This window comes from Benincasa hispida, chromosome 1 (genome assembly GCF_027475165.1).
Source record: "Benincasa hispida cultivar pf3 chromosome 1, pf3_genome.v1.1, whole genome shotgun sequence".
Taxonomy (NCBI): Eukaryota; Viridiplantae; Streptophyta; class Magnoliopsida; order Cucurbitales; family Cucurbitaceae; genus Benincasa; species Benincasa hispida.
Window position 1 is genome coordinate 14,748,666 of NC_143478.1, and position 19,908 is coordinate 14,768,573.

General features: G+C 32.7%; 2 protein-coding genes across 2 annotated transcripts; one reads left to right on the top strand and one right to left on the bottom strand.

The window, feature by feature from the left end:
- The first annotated feature begins 10,654 nt into the window (after positions 1 to 10,654).
- LOC120072109 (large ribosomal subunit protein eL14y-like) lies at positions 10,655 to 12,566 on the top strand. The gene is made up of 5 exons (XM_039024523.2): positions 10,655 to 10,879; positions 10,964 to 11,065; positions 11,680 to 11,809; positions 11,925 to 12,037; positions 12,293 to 12,566. The coding sequence occupies exons 1-5, from the start codon at positions 10,877 to 10,879 to the stop codon at positions 12,344 to 12,346; spliced, it is 402 nt and encodes a 133-aa protein (XP_038880451.1). The 5' UTR covers positions 10,655 to 10,876; the 3' UTR covers positions 12,347 to 12,566.
- An 84-nt stretch (positions 12,567 to 12,650) lies between these two features.
- Positions 12,651 to 14,441, bottom strand: LOC120072101 (uncharacterized). Its single transcript, XM_039024516.2, has 4 exons — positions 14,282 to 14,441; positions 13,944 to 14,066; positions 13,509 to 13,670; positions 12,651 to 13,407 (listed from the first exon to the last, which is right to left on the bottom strand). The coding sequence occupies exons 1-4, from the start codon at positions 14,377 to 14,379 to the stop codon at positions 12,855 to 12,857; spliced, it is 936 nt and encodes a 311-aa protein (XP_038880444.1). The 5' UTR covers positions 14,380 to 14,441; the 3' UTR covers positions 12,651 to 12,854.
- Between the last annotated feature and the right edge of the window lie 5,467 nt (positions 14,442 to 19,908).

Consider the following 19,908-nt stretch of genomic DNA (forward strand, 5'->3'; position numbering starts at 1 on the left):
TATTTAATATAAAAGTTATATTAAATGTTGAATGCCTTATGTATGTTATGGATGTTTAACATGTCTAAAGTTTTATGAGTCATTATAAAATTGGGTTAGACATTTAAAATCTATAAACAATAGCTGCATCCTCACGTAGGTTAACCACTTGTTTTAATTGTTAAGACACATAAAACCTAGGTTACAAACTTAATCGGTATATAATCCTGTCTAAGGTTGGGGGTTCTTAAGTTGACGGTTTATGAAACACCTCCTACTTGGGGATTATGGCCAAATTATTGAGCATTGGTAAGTAGTTTTATGAGCATAAGTGAGTGATGTGAGGTAATGAAATGGTTTATCACCTAGACATCGTAGGTTAAAATCCAACTATAAGAGTTATACTTAGATAAACCACATAAACTTAGGGTTGTTTTATTAGCCGAAAAGAACCTAAGTATAAATATACCCAAATAGAACACTTCAGTGGCTAATAACTTCTATATGATAGAGTGATTAGAAAACTTCAGTGGGAGATTAATAACATATATGATACGTTATTTTTAGCTCGCACGTCTCTAAGAGTTCACAATCCAGATTTAAGCGGTACTTCCTGTCACCCTAGGAGTGATCTCCCTTCGGAAAGTATTTTTTAGCCTATAGATTTTGGTGAATAAGAAGAAGTTGTTCAAATATAAGTCTATTATACGATAAATAGATTTCAACTACCACGTCTCCACATAGTTTACACCGTGAGATTTATATGACGCTTCATGTCACTCTGGGAGTGACCTCCCTCCAGAGAGTGTTTTGTATGAGTCAATATCAAGGTAAATGGAGGAAGTAGTTCATAGTAAGTGGGTGAAGGATATGTGTCAATATATCCTACGTTCTCCTCCATTAGTCTGAACCGTGAGATTCCTATATTGCGCCTGCTGGTTTGCTTTAGGCGGCCCTTTGCTAGTAGTTTAGCGACGGCTATCCCCTCGGAGGGTTGTAACATAGGATTCGAAACAACACAGGCTTCAATAAAATGAATAGGGTCTTATAGTTCCATCTTGGATGTTGTCTTCTATTTCAGAGGCAAATTCATACCATCCTATAGGATCTGAAAATGGCAGGTCACACTTACAAGAATTACTAAGTTGTTTGTAAAGATCTTGACCGAAAGCGATAACCAAACGACTATAGGAATGAGAGTTATTCCAGAGATAGTGTTTGGTCAAAATTATTTGTTTTAGCGAAGGAGTATATGACTATCCCTCGGTAGCACATATTCTGACTCACTAAAATATCTTTGCAAATAAATAATGATTATGGGTACATTATTACTTTTTGCTAAAATTTGACTTTGGGTTTAGTTACAATTTGCTAATTAGAATTTGTTTGAATTTTATCAGCATGTCGAATTCTAGTATACTCACTTCCGATGTACATAACAGTAAAATCAAATCGACAAACAAATTACTAGCGGTTGATTATACCAACAGAGTTTTAATAGAGGATTGTGCTCTATCTCCCAACTCATCTAAAATTATGAATTATGTAGATGAGGATGTTGAATTCGAACAACAAGATAAATATGATTTACTTATTATCGAAGCACGTTTAGTGGAAAACGATAAAATCTGGATAATTGATTCAGTTGCCGCTAATCATGTATGTACTATCTCATAGGAAACAAGTTCCTGGAGATAGTTGACAAAAGGTGAAATAATCTTTAAGGTAAAGACTGGGGAGAATGTTTTGGTCAAAGCAGTGGGAGATGTGAAGTTATTTATAGGAGATAAGTACATTTATTTGAAAAATGTATATTATATTTCTTCTATGAAAAGGAATCTAATATCTGTCTCCCATTTGCTAGAACAAAATTATAAAGTTTAATTCGAAAATAGTGAAGTGTTCATCAATATGGGAAATAAATAGATTTGCTCTGCAAAATTAAAAAATAAATTGTACATGTTAAAACTGACTGAGGTCAAAGCTATGTTGAACATAGAGATGTTTAAAACTACTGGGACTCATAAGAAGAGGAAGATTTCTCCAAATGCCTATTTTTGGCACTTAAGATTGGCATAAATCTCAATGGGATTGAGAGATTGGTTAAGAACGGTCTTTTAAACAAGTTAGAAAGACAGTTCATTACCACCATGTCAGTCCTATCTTGAGGGTAAAATGACAAAAAGATCTTTTTCTGGAAAAGATCTTAGAGTCAAAGAAACCCTAGAGTTGATTCACTTAGACCTTTGTGGGCCTCTAGTTAGAGCAAAAGGACGGTTTGAATATTTCATCAGTTTTATAGATGATTATTCAAGGTATGAACATGTTTACCTAATACACCAAAAGTCTGAAACTTTTGAAAAGTTCAAAGAGTATAGAGCTGAGGTTGAAAACTAATTAGGTAAAAAGATTAAAACACTTCGATCAGATCGAGGTGGTGAGTATATGGACATAGAATTCCAAAACTATTTGATAGAACATAGAATTTAGTCTCAACTCCCAGCCCCTGGCACGCCTCAGTAGAACAGTGTGGCAGAGAGGAGAAATAGAACCTTGCTGAACATGGTTCATTCCATGATGAGTTACGCTCAACTACAAAATTCTTTTTGGGGACATGCAGTTCAGAATGCAGTGTATATTTTGAACATGGTTCCCTCGAAAAGTGTTTCTGAAACACCTTACGAGCTCTGGAGAGGACGTAGAGGAAATCTATATTACTTCAGGATTTGGGATTGTCCAGCACATGTGTTGGTGCAAAATCCTAAAAAGTTAGAACACCGTTCAAAAGTGTGCCGATTTGTAGGCTACTTAAAGAAAACAAGAGGTGGTCTCTTTTATGATCCTCAGGAAGATAAAGTATTTGTATCGATACGTTGAAGATACATTTTTTTCCTTTAAAAAAAAATATAGGATATAGATAAATTCAAGATATAAGTTAATAATATTAGCACAAAATAGAATACAAACACTAAAATACAATACAAAAAAAGCAACATCTAAGATGTTGAAGTACAATAGTTAATAAAATGCAATAGAAAAGTGACTCATGTTGCAAAGAAAGAAGAAGAAGAAGACTAGAGAGAGAAGTATGAAGATAAATGAAGAACTTAATATTGAATATATCCAAATAATTTATATTTTGGTGGACTTTGTGGGAACTCAAATGTGAAGATGGAGATTAGATGATTCTAGTCTAGGATTTGGTCCGTTATTTATTTAATTTTTCTTTTGGTTTTGGACTCGAGTAGTGAGCTTTTTAAATAGGTTGCCTAATTTTAGATTGGGAAAGATTAGATGAGTTACTTGTCTTTTTTCTTTAAAAAAAAGTACGCATAGAAATAGATACATCAAATCGCGTGTCAGATACATATCTGAAAAGTATCTGAAAGTATAGATCCGTTAAATTGTGTGTCAGATACGTATCTGGGAAGTATCTAGAAGTATCAGTATCCAATACATATTTAATACTGATTCTTTGCCTCACATAAAGTAGCTGTGCTTCATAGACTGTATGCATATACATGAATTATTTAATTATTACATACATTTCATGCATAAACAATTAAATACTAACTGATATGGTTTTCGCTTTGGCATAAACAAGCAAACAGATTCTTAACTATTACAAACAGCTTCAAAATCTCTTTGAACCATTCGAACCGCTCCAAACCGAACCCAAGCACATTGAATCGAGCTGGATGAGTCTAAACCAGACCAATAAAGTCTGAACCGGACCAGCCAAAACCCTTTGAGGCTGAACCGGATTGGACCTTGAGAAAATCGATCGAACCGGCTGCTCTCGGTCCAACTTCAAAGTGCTGCTAAGGCCGATCGTGTAGCGCTGAAGGTGATCATTGTCTAGTGTCATCGCCTTAAGTTGAGATGAGATACACGATTGCTTAGTGTTTTACTGAAGCTAAACGATCGCTTAGCTTTATTGTATAGAACTAAATGATCACTTAGTTCCATCGTCGTGTTATTGCTTAGCTAATTCAATGTATCGTTTAGTTCCCATGCCAAAGCTAAACGATCGTGTAGTGCTAGATTAGTTCCATCACCTTACCTGGATATTATATTCAAGCGCCACTAATCATGTTTGTACTTTTCTACAGGAAACTAATTCTTGGAGAAGACTTTCTGAATTTGAGATGACTTTCAAGGTGAGAACAGGTGAAGTCATTTCAGCTGAAGCAGTGGGAGATGTGAAGTTGTTTTTTTTTAGATTCTTTTATCTTACTCAAGCATGTGTTTTTTGTACTTTGGATGAAAAGAAATCTTATCTTCATTTCTTGTCTTTTAGAGAATATGTACAGTGTATCTTTTGAATATAATGAAGTGTTTGTTTATTTAAGAGATGTTCATATTTGTTCTGCTAGACTTGAAAATAACTTATACATATTACAACCAACTGAAGCAAGAACCATTTTAAATATAGAGATGTTTAAAACGGTTGAAACTCATAATAAAAAGCGAAAAATCTCTTTTAACGCTTATCTTTGGCACCTCAAGCTTGGTCACATTAATCTCAACAGGATTGAGAGATTGATAAAAAAGGGTCATCTAAATCAGTTAGAAGACAGTTCCTTACCTCCATGTGAATCATGTTTTGAGGGAAAAATGACGAAAAGATCTTTTTCTAACAAAGGTCTTCGTGCCAAAGAACCTCTTGAACTTATACATTTAGAACTTTGTGGTCCGATGAATGTTAAAGCTCGAGGAGGATATCAGTACTTCGTCAATTTTATTGACGATTGTTCTTGATATGACTATGCTTACTTAATCAGTCACAAGTCTGAAACTCTTGAAAAGTTCAAAGAATTTAAGGCTAAGATTGAAAATCATTTAAGTAAAAAAATTAAAACACTTCGATCTAATCGAGGTGGTGAGTATATGGATTTTCAATTTCAGAACTATCTAGTAGATCATAGAATTCAATCCCAACTCACAGCACTTGGAACACCACAACAAAACGATGTTGCAGAAAGAAGAAATCAAACCTTGTTGTACATGGTTCGGTCTATGATGAGTTATGCTCAATTACCTCAATCCTTTTTGGGTATGCAGTATAGACTGCAGTTTTATGTTCTAAACGTTGTTCCGTCTAAAAGTGTTTTAGAAACACCATATGAATTATGGAAAGGACGCAAAGCGAGTTTACATCTTTTCCATATCTGGGGTTTTCTAGCACATGTGTTGGTACAGAATCCTAAGAAATTGGAAACACGTTCAAAATTATGCCTATTTGTAGGATATCCCATGGAAACAAAAGGAGGATACTTTTATGATCCCCAAGAAGATAAAGTGTTTGTATCGAAAAACGCAACGTTCTTGGAAGAGGATCATATTAAAAATAATCTACCTCGCAGTAAGCTAATATTGCAAGAACTATCTAAAGATACTACTAAAAGATCAACAAGAGTTGTTGATCAAGCTGGTCCATCAACAATGGTTGTTGTCCCGTCACGTCCATCCCAAAAGTTGGGAATGCCTCGTCGTAGTGGGAGGGTTATTCAACAACCTGAATGCTACATGGGTTTAACAGAAACTCAAACATCATACAATATGATGGTTTATAGGATCCATTAACCTTTAAGAAGGCAATGGAAGATGTCAACAGGGAACAATGGATAAAAGCCATAGACGTTGAAATGGAGTCTATGTACTTCAACTTAGTCTGGGAACTTGTAGATCAACCACATGGGTTTACACCTATAGGTTGTAAGTAGATCTACAAGAGAAAACGAGACCAAACTGGCGAGGTACATACTTATAAAGTCAGACCTGTGGCAAAGGGTTTTATCCAAAGAGAAGGAGTTGATTATAAAGAAACTTTTTCTCCTGTTGCCATGATCAAATAAATAAGAATACTTCTTGTCATTGCCACATATTATGACTATGAGATATGGCAAATGAATTTCAAGACAGCCTTTTTGAATGACTATCTTGATGAAAGTATTTTATGTCTCAACCAGAGGGGTTCGTCGAAAAAGGACAGGAACAGAAAGTCTATAAGCTTAATCGATCCATTTATGGATTGAAACAAGTATCCAGATCCTGGAATATAAGATTTGACATTGCGATCAAATCTTATGGCTTTGAACAGAATGTTGACGAATCTTGTGTATACAAGAAGATAGTCAACAAAAATGTAGCATTCTTAGTTCTATACGTCGATGATATCTTGCTCATTGGGAATGAGACAAGTTTTCTTGCTGATGTAAAGAGATGGTTAGCAACACAGTTCCAAATGAAAGATTTGGGTGATGCTCAGTATGTTCAAGGAATACAGATCTTTCAAAATCGAAAGAATAAAACATTGGCACTATCTCAGGCATCTTATATTTTCAAGATATTGTCAAGGTATAATATGCAAAATTCCAAGAAAGGGTTATTACCTTTCAGGCATGGGATTCATTTGTCTAAGGAACATTGTCCTAAGACACCTCAAGAGGTTGAGGAGATGAACAGAATTCCATATGCATCTGCAGTTGGAAGTTTGATGTACGCTATGTTGTGGACATATCCTGACATATGTTTTTGGAATCGTTAGCAATTTCCAATCCAATCCTAAACACGGTCATTGGACCGCTGTAAAAAAATATCCTCAAGTATCTAAAGAGAACGAGGGACTATATGCTTGTGTATGGACCTAAGGATTTGATCCTTATAGGATATACTATTTCTAATTTTCAGACTGACGTATATTCTAGGAATTCTACCTCAAGATCAGTTTTCACTCTTAATGGAGGAGTTATAGTTTAGAGAAGCATCAAGAAAAGTTGTATCGCTGACTCCACCATGGAAGCAGAATACGTGGCTGCATGCGAAGCTGCTAAGGAAGCGGTATGGCTACGCAAATTCTTGCCTGATTTGGAAGTCGTTCCAAATATGCACCTACCTATCACACTGTATTTGTGACAACAGTGGTGTCGTTGCCAACTCAAAGGGACCTAGGAATCACAAACATGGAAAAAACATCGAAAGAAAGTACCATTTCATCCAGGAGATCGTACACAGAGGAGATGTGATCGTCACAAAGATAGCCTCTGAAGACAACCTTGCTGATCCATTCACCAAGGCCCTCTCGACTAAAGTTTTTGGGGAAGACCTTGAGGTGGTTCGCGGTGATCTCTGGTGAAGATTGCTGCTGTATAATCAAGTTCTTGGAGTGTTCTTCAAAGGAATGATCTTAAAACCATATTTTTAGAAAAACATGCTTTAGTTTCTACCAAAATTAGTGAATTTGAATGCTTATGAATCCTTGATACTTCCGTTGTATGTTACTTAACTCTTTCAATTGGTATCATATCCTTGGCTATAGTCTGAATGCTATAACTTTATGTAATAACATAAACAGGATCAAGTTGACAGTATATAGCCTAAATGGTCTAATAAGTATATGAATGAAATTGGTTATCTCATCCTGGTAACACTATTGGATGCTTCCTACTCTATAGTTATTACAAGAAGTTGTAAGGTGCTACAAACGAGGTGATCCACAAATCGTTCATGTTGAGACATGTGAGTGGGGATATCCTATGCAATGAGTTTGCATATAGACTGGACCACGAAAATAGTCACTTTTCTTTATAACGACTGTTTACTATTAAAACTGACTATTTCATTTATCATATAACCTAGGTTAACTCGATCTTAATCTGAGCTAGCTATGAACTCCTGTTTGTTCGGGATTATCCTTTGATTTGCAAACGGTGAGAGTAGTCCAACAACACTGCTCAATAAGCTTACCATTTTTGGGATAAGACCGAATGAATAGCTGGGGACATAGCCTTGCAAGATGGAATTAACTCCTACCCTCTTTAGGGTTGGCAAATAGGTTGTTCTCTTAAGTACTGATTCTAAGTCTTGAACAATCGAGACCCTGCCTTCTCATGATAGAGAAAGGATTTGATTCATAGAGATTATGAATCAGAATTGTTCATTAGAGGATCAGTAGGAATTTAACGGTATTTTGGATCAGTAGGGGTAAAACGGTATTTTTGACCTAGCTATAATTACGAACAACCTGTGAAGGATCGACTTACTGATTATGGTTATTAAGTGGACATAATATATCTACATTGAGGGGAGTTCAACGATGGACTATAGTGGAGTGTCCCATTAGTTAACGAATGAGGGTTAGATCAGACTAATAAGTTTAGCAGATTAATCTCAAATCGTTGGAGCCCATGATTTGTAGGTTCGCGAGGTCCCCCTACTAGCTCGTAAATAGATAAGCTTTAGAGTAGCTTGAGAAATTAATTTGAAACGTTCAAATTAAACAGAACGGAAGAACATATATTTAAATATGATTTAAATATATGAAGATGATTATTGTACAAAAATTAATTTAATATTTGATACTAAATTAATTTATGAAATTAATTTTAGAAAATCATTTTTTCAGTTTATTAAATCAAAATAGTTTTGAAATCGTTTTTTTTTAATTTTAAAAGGAAATACCTTGAGGTGGTTCACGGTGATTTTTTGTGAAGACTGCTGCTGTATAATCAAGATCTTGGAGAGTTCTTCAAAGGTATGATCTTAAAACCCTTTTTTTAGAAAAGCATGTTTTAGTTTCTACCAAAATTAATGAATTTGAATGCTTATGGATCCTTGATACTTCCGTTGCATATTAGTTAACTTTTTCAATTGGTATCAGAGATCCATAAGCATTTAAATTCACTAATTATGGTAGAAACTAAAGCATACTTTTCTAAAAATAGGATTTTAAGATCATACCTCTGAAGAACTTTCCAAGATCTTGATTGTACAACAACAGTCTTCACAAAAGATCACCGTAAACCACCTCAAGGTCTTTTCCACTATCCTCTTGGAACTTTTGAGAGAGTTGTGGGACTCAAGAACAACTTGAATCAATGAAGATCAGTGAAGCACATACATTAGCCCGAATGAAAGAACTCTTTCTTCTCACATAGATTTTCTCTCAAAATTTCTGTATTAGCTCTCTTCAAATCACTCCAAACTTCTTTATTTATTGCAAATGAACATGAAAAGAAGTGAGTTGCATGGCTTGCAGCTCATGCTTAGAGTATTAATGAAGAGAAGAAGATGTGGTTTGTGTGAGCATGATGAAGATGATAATGGAAAAACAATATTTTCCATTTTGTATGGCATGCAAAATCGATTTTCTATTTCCTTTTAAAATAAAAAAAATGATTTCAAAACCTTTTTGATTTAATAAACTGAAAAAATGATTTTCTAAAATTAATTTAATATCAAATATTAAATTAATTTTTGCACAATAATCATCTTCAATATTTAAATCATATTTAAATATATATTCTCTTATTCCGTTAAATTTGAACGTTTCAAATTAAATTCTCAAGCTATTCTAAAGCTTATCCATTTAGAGCTAGTAGGGGGACCTCGCGGACCTACAGATCATGGGCTCCAATGATTCGAGATTAATTAGCTAAACTCATTAGTCCGATCTAACCCCTATAACTAATGGAACACTCCACTATAGCCCATAGTTGAACTCCCCTCACTGTAGATATATTATGTCTACTTAATAACCATAATCAGTAAGTCGATCCTTTACAGGTTGTTCGTAATCACAGCTAGGTAAAAAATATTGTTTTACCCTTGTGAATACATCTTGTTCCTTATATTTATACTGATCCTCTAATGAACAATTCTGATTCATAATCTCTATGAATCAAATCCTTTCTCTATCATGAGAAGGCAGGGTCTCGATTGTTCAAGACTTAGAATCAGTACTTAAGAGAACAACCTATTTGCTAACCCTAAATAGGGTAGGAGTGAATTCCATCTTGCAAGGCTATGTCCTCAGCTATTCATCTGGTCTTATCCCCAAAATTGTAAGCTTATTGAGCAGTGTTGTTGGACTACTCTCACGGTTTGCAGATCAAAGGATAATCCCGAACAAACAGGAGTTCATAGCTAGCTCAAGATTAAGATTGAGTTAATCTAGGTTATATGATAAATGAAATAGTCAGTTTTAATAGTAAACGGTCGTTATAAAGAAAAATGACTATTTTCGTGGTCTAGTCTATATGCAAACTCATTGCATATGATGCCCCACTCACATGTCTTAACATGAACGATTTGTGGATCACATTGTTTGTAGCACCTTACAACTTCTTGTAACAACTACAGAGTGGGCCACATCCAATAGTGTTACTAGGATGAGATACCCAATTTCATCCATATACTTATTAGACCATTTAGGCTATATACTGTCAACTTGATTCTGTTTATGTCACTACATAAAGTTATAACATTCAGATTATAGCCAAGGATGCGTTTATTGGATTTCCATAATAAGATGAAAAATCAACAAGTCATTATTATTGATAAATAAAATGTTTAACACGAATTGTGAATTCTAAGACATTCCAACCATTCAATTCATTTCTTAAATTAAATAAATAATAGTTTTTATTTAACCTAATTTTTGTTAGTAACTTTAAATAATTTTATAGTGTTTAGTGTGAATACAATTTGCATTATTAAAATTATCATGGGCTTTAATTTCTAAATCAACTACCAAAAACATAAAACTTTGTTTTCATTAATACTCCAAATTTCTACTTACATATCAACCAATCACAGTCTAAATATTTTGAAATATATTATATATCCTTTATTATTATTATTATTATTATTTTCTATAATAACTATTCTAACTGTGTACATGGGGAACATCTAAAAAGAAAAAGAAAAGAAAAGAAAAACTGAGCACCACGAGGGACAAAATCGTAAATTTAAAGTTAAAACAGTCGGGTTTTGTATCGAAAGGATTATTTGGATCTACAAGGGAATAATAAACCCTAATTTCGACTTTCGACATTGACACTGTATAATCTTCTTTCTTCTCTCGCCCCTCTCTGAAACCCCTTACATTCCGAAGATGGTAAGCATTTGCTGGTATATTTTTCTTCCCCTGTTTCTTCTGCGATTTGTTTCTGAATTTTGCCTTCTTTTATTACTTCTGTAGCCATTCAAGAGGTACGTTGAGATCGGGAGAGTCGCTCTCGTCAACTACGGCGAAGACTATGGAAAGCTTGTCGTCATTGTCGATGTTATTGACCAGAACAGAGTATGTTTCCTTTTGGCTTCCAACCCTTTCCAGACCCAGATTCAATTCCTACTCCTTACATTTATTTTTTCAGATTTTCCTTCCTTAACAGCCTTCTAATCCTCCGTCAATAAATTTCTGGATCTACCACTAGTTGAAATAAACTACAGCATTGCTTATTTAAATGCAGATTCATAGAGTAGGTCATTCTCGTTGGTTAGCTATTACTGATTGTTAGAGTGGTTGAGTATGCAAATTATTAGTTATTAATGGTTTTTTCTGACGGTCCTCCACCAGCTAAAATGGATTTTTGGTTGTGGAGCTCACATGATTTTAACTGTTTCCATGAATCTACAAATGCAGATACATGTCATACTAAATCATTGTGAGACGTCGAAGCTTGCAGTCTCATGGGAACTAAAAAAAAAAAATTATTTCTTCCAACTGAATGTTATTCTACCATATCAATTTTATTAGTTGAAAAAGAGTATCCGGATGAAATTATCATACGTATCCACAGTCTTGTTTTTAATTTTGTATGTTTTGTTGTCATTTCCTGGTGTCTCTGTTTTATTTTCTACAAGATTTGATTTGTTGTTCATTCTTTATATATTTTTTAATGCTACCACATACAGGCTTTGGTGGATGCTCCTGATATGGTTAGATCTCAAATGAACTTCAAGAGACTCTCTCTTACTGACATTAAAATCGACATTAAGAGGGTCCCTAGGAAGAAGGAGCTCATGGAAGCTATGACGGCTGCTGGTATCCTTCCTAACTTAATTTTCATTTATAATGCCCATCACACGCCGCGTCTCTTGTTTTCTTGTTTTTTGTTTGCTTTAAGTTTTTAACCTGTTGTTTTGATTGATCACGTCAGATGTTCAGAAAAAGTGGGAGGATAGCTCTTGGGGGAGAAAATTACTCGTGAAGAAAAGAAGGGCATCACTTAATGATTTTGATAGGTTCAAGCTTATGCTGGCTAAGATAAAGGTTTGTGATAATGTGATTCAATCTGTAGTTTGTACTTTCTGTTGTTTGTTTTTTACATTTTCTTATGCGTTGACGCATGAAATAAAGCGAAAGAAGTTCTGTTAAATTTGCATGAAGGAGTGAAAGAAGTTATGTTTTATTTATCATTAAAAATTAATTTTCTATTGTGTTGCGTTCTCGCTATTTGCTCGATGATTACTCAATGCTTATGGATAAACTTTTTTTTTTTTTTTTTTTTTTTTTTTTTTTTTGCAGAGAGCTGGATTGGTGAGGCAAGAACTTGCAAAGCTGAAAAAGAGTGAATCTTAGAGAGTATGTTTCTTTAGCTTCAAATTTTGTTACGAGTTAAAGTGATCAGTTTTGGATTGTTATCTTCCTTGTTTCTCTAGCCCTGTGGAGGTCGCGTTTGTGTTGAGATGTATGGATTCTGGACATCCAGTGTAGTGAGTTTTTACTTATCTTTTTCTCAAGATGTCCACATTACTCCAATTAAGTATTAATCTGAATCTGTTGACGTTTCTCTGCTTAACTGTTAAGTTGAATTTCTGTGCCACTCGATTTTGTTCTCGTTTTTCTGAATTTTATGTCTGGCTTTCCTTGAGTGCCAATGGCATTGATGTAATATTTGGTACCATATTCATTCTACAAAAATGCAAAATTGTTTGCTATTCATAGCTCTAAGTATGATTTCAAGCCTGGCATCATGGCTAAGCCTGCTTCATTTGGCTTTTAACTTTTACTAAAAGTACCATCCTCTAGGATACCCTGGTTAGAAACATATTGCTAACAAAGTCTTAATGTAGTATTACTCCTATCTTCATTCTTCCCATTTATTAGAAGCTTTTCTAAATCCTGCTCTCTCTGGATGGGTAGGACTCAGTAACGCAAGCTTTGAGCACACTCCACTTAGAAAACTTGCTGGTTTCTCTTCCTCATCCTCAGGTTCAAGTAGACAATCATCCTCTTCGATTAGGGGGCTATCCCAAAGGTGTTGTCTCTTGATATTAAAGTTGCTTACAGGAGAGTTGTTCTCAGTTCCCATTCCTTCCCAATTATGGCTTTCAATGGCATCTTCTGGGGATTTGGATTTTTCAAATTTATTTTCCTCGTGTAAATCACTCCACGTGGGGCTCGTAGTAGTAGAATACGAACCAAATGATGAAGTTCTTGATGTAGCGAACGAAAAGCTGGGTGAAAAGCTAGGTGACAATGTTGATGATGACGAAGATGGCGATGAACTACTTCCAAATCCCTGAATTTCTCTTGTTATTTTCAGAGCTTTCAAACGCGATTCTTTTAAAGTCTGGCCTCCTTTCAGAAGTTGTAGTATCTTTTGAGACTTTTGCTGCATGATCTCACCCCAATTGAACCTATTAGTCAGATCATTAGAAAATCAATCACCACATAAGAAAAAGCCTCTACTCTGAGATAAAATAAAATGTGCAGCTCTGATTTGATTAAAATTAATTACCCCCTTTCATCTATGTGTTTAAAAGTTCCGAGTTCTTCGATGATATATGAATCACTCTTGAATTCATCAGCTAACTCTTCTGGTCCATGGGTTAACAAGAACTCAAGGAGTACCAATGATTTGTAGGATTGTTTCCACTGCTTCCACTCAATGCTATGCAGCCTAAAATTTGCAGAAAGCAAAGTTATGAGAACTTTAGATTTAGTCGACTAATCAGCATTTGTAATTTATATTATTTAAGTACATGTTCATCGTCGATTTTGGTATATATTCTAATTTAAGAACTTCTATAGGGAGTTTTGATTTTAAATTTTTTTAAAAGAAATAATTTTGATCACAAATTTGCTTAGTTACATTAAATCAACTTAATTTTTGAAAAAGAAAAAAAAAAACTTGAAAACCAATTTAATCCAAACGAGTGTCAATTTTACTCACCTGTTGTGAAGGACATCAACAATTCTCCAATAATCATCTACCTCAAAGGATGCCTCAGCTATTATTGTCATTGTTTTAGCATCAGGGCTACATGGATCTTTGTTTGTGGCTTCCTCTGCCAACCTTGAGAATAGAGGAAATTAAACACCAATTCCAATTATTTTTTTTTCTTTGGCTAGGTTTGTTGAGTCACCAAATGATCATCAGATTCTATTATTCGATGCCAAATTATTCGTAAGACATTTAACAAGGGATAGTCATAATGGTTTTGAGTCATTGATCTTAAGATATTGTGCAATATTCAAGAAACTTTAAACAAAACATGGGAAAATGCTTACAATTCTGCCTGGGTAACATCAGTGAAAACGAGCCTGGCTACTTTGAATCTCTCATGCAGGAAAGAAGATGCTTGTTTCTTGAACTGGTCTAGGGACATTTTTCAATCAAACTCCAAAAATCTTCAAAATTCAAACTTTTCTGGGTTGTTAATTACAAAAGAAAACTTCTGGATGTGTGAATTATATATAAGAGATATTATTCTATGGACACCCTTGACTGTAGGTAAGAAATTTAATGCAAAGATTTTCTAATTATAGATTTTTATATGACTTGTTTTAGTCCCCAATCTCTTTCTTTCTCTATCTTTAGGAGAAAAAAGAGCACCACCACCGAATTGAAGTGGACTTAAAATTCAATTCTTATAACCAAAAAAAGTAATGTACTTGTAAGAACCTTCCAGAATTTTATACATGGTCATACATTTTATTTTATTTGTTAATTAGAAAAAATTTCGCAAGGATGTAATTCTGTACATAGCAAAGTATTATGTAGTCAATAACTTGATAAAGACATCAATAGTAAAAAAAATTCCATTATATCTAGATCGAGCAATGAAATTTAATGAAAACTTACTAACATTAGTATTCAATAGTATTTATAATCTTTTGTTGGTGTAAGGTTTGGTATTGAAGATTCAATATTTATGGATAATAAGGAAAAATACCTTTTTCGATATTATTTTTAAGTATAACAATAATTATGAGAATGAGAGACTGAACCTTGAACCTTTAATCTCTATATAGAGGAAGATCAAGTCAATTAATATTGAACTAAGCTTATTTGAATATATATATATATATGATTTATGGTTGTTGTTGTCGAGGATAAAAGGTGGCATGCAACAATTCGCAATGAATGGGAGAGGGAATAGGGAGAAAGAAGAGATAATTTTTTTTAAAATATTGTTTTAATTAAAAACAATGTCAAGTTGACTTTCGTTAACCAAAAAATAAAACATTGACGCCAAAGATTATAAACAATTTTAGGGACTAAAATGCTAAATCTAAACTCTGATCCAAAGTATAATTTTTCTTTTATAAATTTGTATTATATATGTTATTTTTACTAATTTTAAAAGGATGTCAATTTGAGGCTAATTTAATAGATGTATCTAACCATACCTTGGCACTCGAAAAACTATTCATACATCATAGTTTTGAAGGAGAACTTGCCATTTATAAACTTCAAGAAACCTTTTAGTTTTAATATTTTTAAATTTTGGTCATCAATTTTTTTTTTTTTTAAATTTTGGTAATCAATTTTTTTTCTTTTAAAAAAATTTGGAATTCAACTTGATCCGAATATGTGTCTAATTATATAACTTGCACCAAAATATATATTTATTATTTTTATTTATCTATATTTATCTATATTATTTTACTAATTACTTCAAATGTGTTGCGTTACCTTTTTTTAGGGGGAAAAAAAAAACTTTCGTCCGGAGTGAGTACTAGTAGAGTTCTATTGGTAACGCCCAAAGTATTAAATTCTATAATCTTTATAAGGAAATGCAAATCCACAACCAAAATATAATATTAGCTAGGTACAACTGGACGATTTAATTGTTTTTTCAATATCACTTTTTTTTTAAAATTTTTTTTTGTATAAAAAAAAGAAATAAAAAAGGCAAAATGAAATTTAGGTTCATATGAATTTAAGAAACAAAATTTTCTTTAATATTATTATATTGTTACATATTATTTAGTATGCAATTGAATATTATATCCAAAATAAGAATCTCAATAAAAATTTGAGTTGTACTTATTGTTAACTGTGTGCAACTTTAAAATAAGTAGTTGATTAAACATGAAATATGGTACATTTTTAGTCTTAAATTAAATCTTTATTTATTATTAATGAGATATATACAAGTCATTTATGCCCGTTTACATTTATTCTTTTATGACTAGAAGATGTTTGATATTTGTTGACAGATTTTATATCAAATAAATAAAAAGTAGATTTTCTATATAAAAAAAAAGGCGTGATAGGTTTTTAGTGGGCTGCAGCTGGTTGGGTTTGACTCGATTACTATGCAAAACTAACTAGAGCTGAACCGACCATTGAGTAAAGAAAAACTGAAAATCGAAATCGAACCGGTAGAACCCTAAATTCTAGCACTCTAGTTTTAAAAATGTTTTTCAATAAACTTCAAGGTTGTTGCCAAACACAATATTACAATTGGTGTTTGGGGTGGTTCTATTAAGGGGTGAGAGGCACGTGCTCCTTCTACATCACAAGGTTTCACAATTTTTTTTTTTTAATTAATTATAAAAGATCCGTAGTCTATTTTAAACTATATATTATTTATCTTCCGTAAATGAAAGTTATATGACATTTGTACAGCGACTAGGGCACGTTTTGCTTAGCACAAGGCTGGGATTCGATCCCTTTAAGTAGGTATTTTTTTTCCCTTTTTTAAATTTTGAATATATTATAAATATTATGATAATAGATATTATTAGATCCTCATACTTAGTGTCCATTGACCATAGGTTATGCTCTCATTTTCCAAAGTGTTGTCCTTGTATCTCAACATTACACATTATTAGTATTCATGTAATCCACCTCCTACTTGTCAAATTGACTATAAATAGGAGCATTTGGTGTGTTTTGAAAGATACACATTGATGAGAGATCCACTTCAAATTTTCACTAAATTTTCATAATTTTAGTTATTTTATTGTATTATTGTATTATATTATATTATATTATTTATTATTATATTATAGTTTCTTCATATCCGTTGTGTTCCTCAATTTCACAACACGAGTTTCTGTTGCTACTATCACTGAAGGTAGGGCTTAAAGGTTGGTCGATTTTTTCCTCTTTATTATAATTAATAAATTAAATGTTATTTTGCATATTTAGTACATATTAAATTCCTAATATAAAAACAATATTTTGTGGTAGTGTTGCCATGAAAAACCTTATAAAATTAGAATTTGCGGCTATTGACATTAATGACAATAATTATTTGTCATGGGTGCTCTTCCGAAATTCATCTGGATGCTATGAACTTGGGAGAAACAATTAAAGAAAGAAGCAAGATATCGACAAAGCAAAAACTATGATTTTCCTTCATCATCATCTCCACGAGGGATTAAAATTGAGTATCTTACAATAAAAGATCCCCGTATCTTGTGAAATTTTTTGAAAGAAATGTACAATAAAAAAACAATTATTCTTCCTAAAGCTCGTTATGAGTGGATGCATTTAAGGCTACAAGATTTTAAATCAGTAAGTGATTACAACTCCACATTATTTAAAATTAGTTCAAAGTTGTTGTTATGTGAAGAGAAAATTATTGATACTGATATGTTATAGAATACATTTTCTACATTTCATGTCTCGAATATGCTCCTACAACAGCAATATCGAGAAAAAGGTTTTATACAATATTCTTAACTAATTTCATGTCTTCTCGTGACCGAAAAACATAACGAGCTATTGATGAAGAACTACGAATCTCGACCAACTGGAACAACACCATTCCTTGAAGTGAATGTTAATAATCATAGTTGAGGTCTTGGTCGTGACTGTGGTAGATGAAGAAATAATTATTATTTTCGTGGTGGTCGTTCTAATCATTCAAATATAAGAAAAACCACACAAAATAATGATCACAAAGGAAAAGCTCCACAAGATAAGAGTTCAAAGAGTGTTGAAAATAAATGCTTCCGATGTGGAATGACTGGGCATTGGTCACATACTTGTCATACGTCAAAACACTTAGTTGACCTCTATTAAACCTCCCTGAAGAAAAAAGAGAAAAATGTAAAAGAAAATTTTGCATACCAGGATAATGACATATTTGACCCATCCCATATGACAAATTTGGATGTGACGGACTTTGAATCTCCGAAAGAGAAAATTGGCATAGTCGATAGAACTTCAAGTGTTTCTTTTGACTTTGAGAATATCTAGACTTGTTGATGGAATTTCAAGTGTTTCTTTTGACTTTGAGAATATCTAGACTTAATATTGTTGTTTTCTTTTATCTATCTTCATGTTTTTTAGTAACTTTTGTATATTTTATGTGTTTTTTTATTGTAATTATTTTATTTTAATGAAGAAACATGGATCGTTTTCATATGTTTAAAAAATGAGTAAAGAATATATATGTCTGGCAGACAGTGCAACTACACACACAATAATTACAAATAAAAAATACATTTTCAAATTGACAATGTTAAAAGCAAAAGTAAATATAATATCAGGTTCTATAAACTTGATAGAAGGTTTTAGAAAAACAAATATTATTTTGTCTAGAGGAACAAAATTTACAATTGAAAATGAATTTTTTTTTTAGTCAATAAAGAAAAATCTTCTAAGTATTAAAGATATACGTTGCAAGGTTATCATATTGAGACTGATACTAAGAATAATGCAGAATATCTATATATTATCTCTATTTTCTTAAATAAAAAACGTATATTGGAAAGGTTGTCTGCTTTATCTTCTGGATTGTATTATACTCATATACGAGTAATTGGAACATATGCAACAATGAACTTGAAGTTCATGAATCCAGATATATTTTCTATTTGACATGATAAATTGGGTTATTTAAGGTCTATAATGATGAGAATAATTATTAAGAATTCAAGTGGACATCCATTGAAGAGCCATAAGATTCTTCAATCTAATGAATTATCATGTGATGCTTGCTCTCAAGACAAATTAATAATTAGATCATCACCAGCTAAAGTGGGAACTGAATCACTTGCATATTTAGAACGAATTTATGGTGATATATGTGAACCTATTAACTCACCATGTAGACTATTTAGATATTTTATGGTATTAATAGATGCATCTAGTAGATCGTCACACGTGTGCTTATTATCGAGTTGAAATCTTGCATTTGCAATATTACTTGCTCAAATAATTAAGTTAAGAGCACAATTTCTTGATTATATAATTAAGACCATTCATCTTGATAATGCTGGTGAATTTACATCCCAAGTCTTTGATAATTATTGTATGTCAATTGGGATAAATATTGAACATCTTGTAGCTCATGTTTATACACAAAATGGTTTAGCAAAATCATTTATAAACGTTTGCAATTAATTGTAAGACCATTAATTATAAGAGCTAAGTTTCCTTTATCTATATGGGGACATGCTATTTTGCATGCATCGTCACTTATTTTGCATGCAGCATCACTTGTACGTACTAGGCCAATAGCTTATCATAAGTACTTGCTATTACAATTAGCTTATGATCATGAGCCAAATAGTTTCCATCTGAGAATTTTTTGATGTGCAGTATATGTTCTAATTGCTCCATCACAACCCACTAAGATGGGTCCTCAAAGAAGGTTAGGAATATATGTTGGATATGATTCCTCATCAATTAATCTTGAACCCCTAACAGGTGATGTATTTACTGTACGATTTGCCGATTGTCATTTTAATGAGACAAATTTTTCAACATTAGGGGAGGAATTAAGAAATTGGAAAAAGAAATTACATAGAATGAATCGTTATTGTCTTATTTAGAACACCGTATAGATCAATGTGAACCTGAAGTTCAAAAAATAATTCATTTGCAAAATATAGCAAATCAAAGATGCAAAGTAACTAAGTCACATATACCAGCTACAAATGTTTCATAAAAA

Excerpts from the sequence above, each read along its gene's own strand:
- LOC120072109 (XM_039024523.2), top strand. Across the intron at positions 11,066-11,679 it reads ATGTTATTGACCAGAACAGA|GCTTTGGTGGATGCTCCTGA; the intron begins GTATGTTTCCTT and ends TACCACATACAG. Across the intron at positions 11,810-11,924 it reads GGAAGCTATGACGGCTGCTG|ATGTTCAGAAAAAGTGGGAG; the intron begins GTATCCTTCCTA and ends TGATCACGTCAG.
- LOC120072101 (XM_039024516.2), bottom strand. The coding sequence starts at position 14,379 with ATGTCCCTAGACCAGTTCAAGAAACAAGCATCTTCTTTCCTGCATGAG. Across the intron at positions 14,067-14,281 it reads GATGTTACCCAGGCAGAATT|GTTGGCAGAGGAAGCCACAA; the intron begins GTAAGCATTTTC and ends TCTATTCTCAAG. Across the intron at positions 13,408-13,508 it reads AAACACATAGATGAAAGGGG|GTTCAATTGGGGTGAGATCA; the intron begins GTAATTAATTTT and ends TCTGACTAATAG.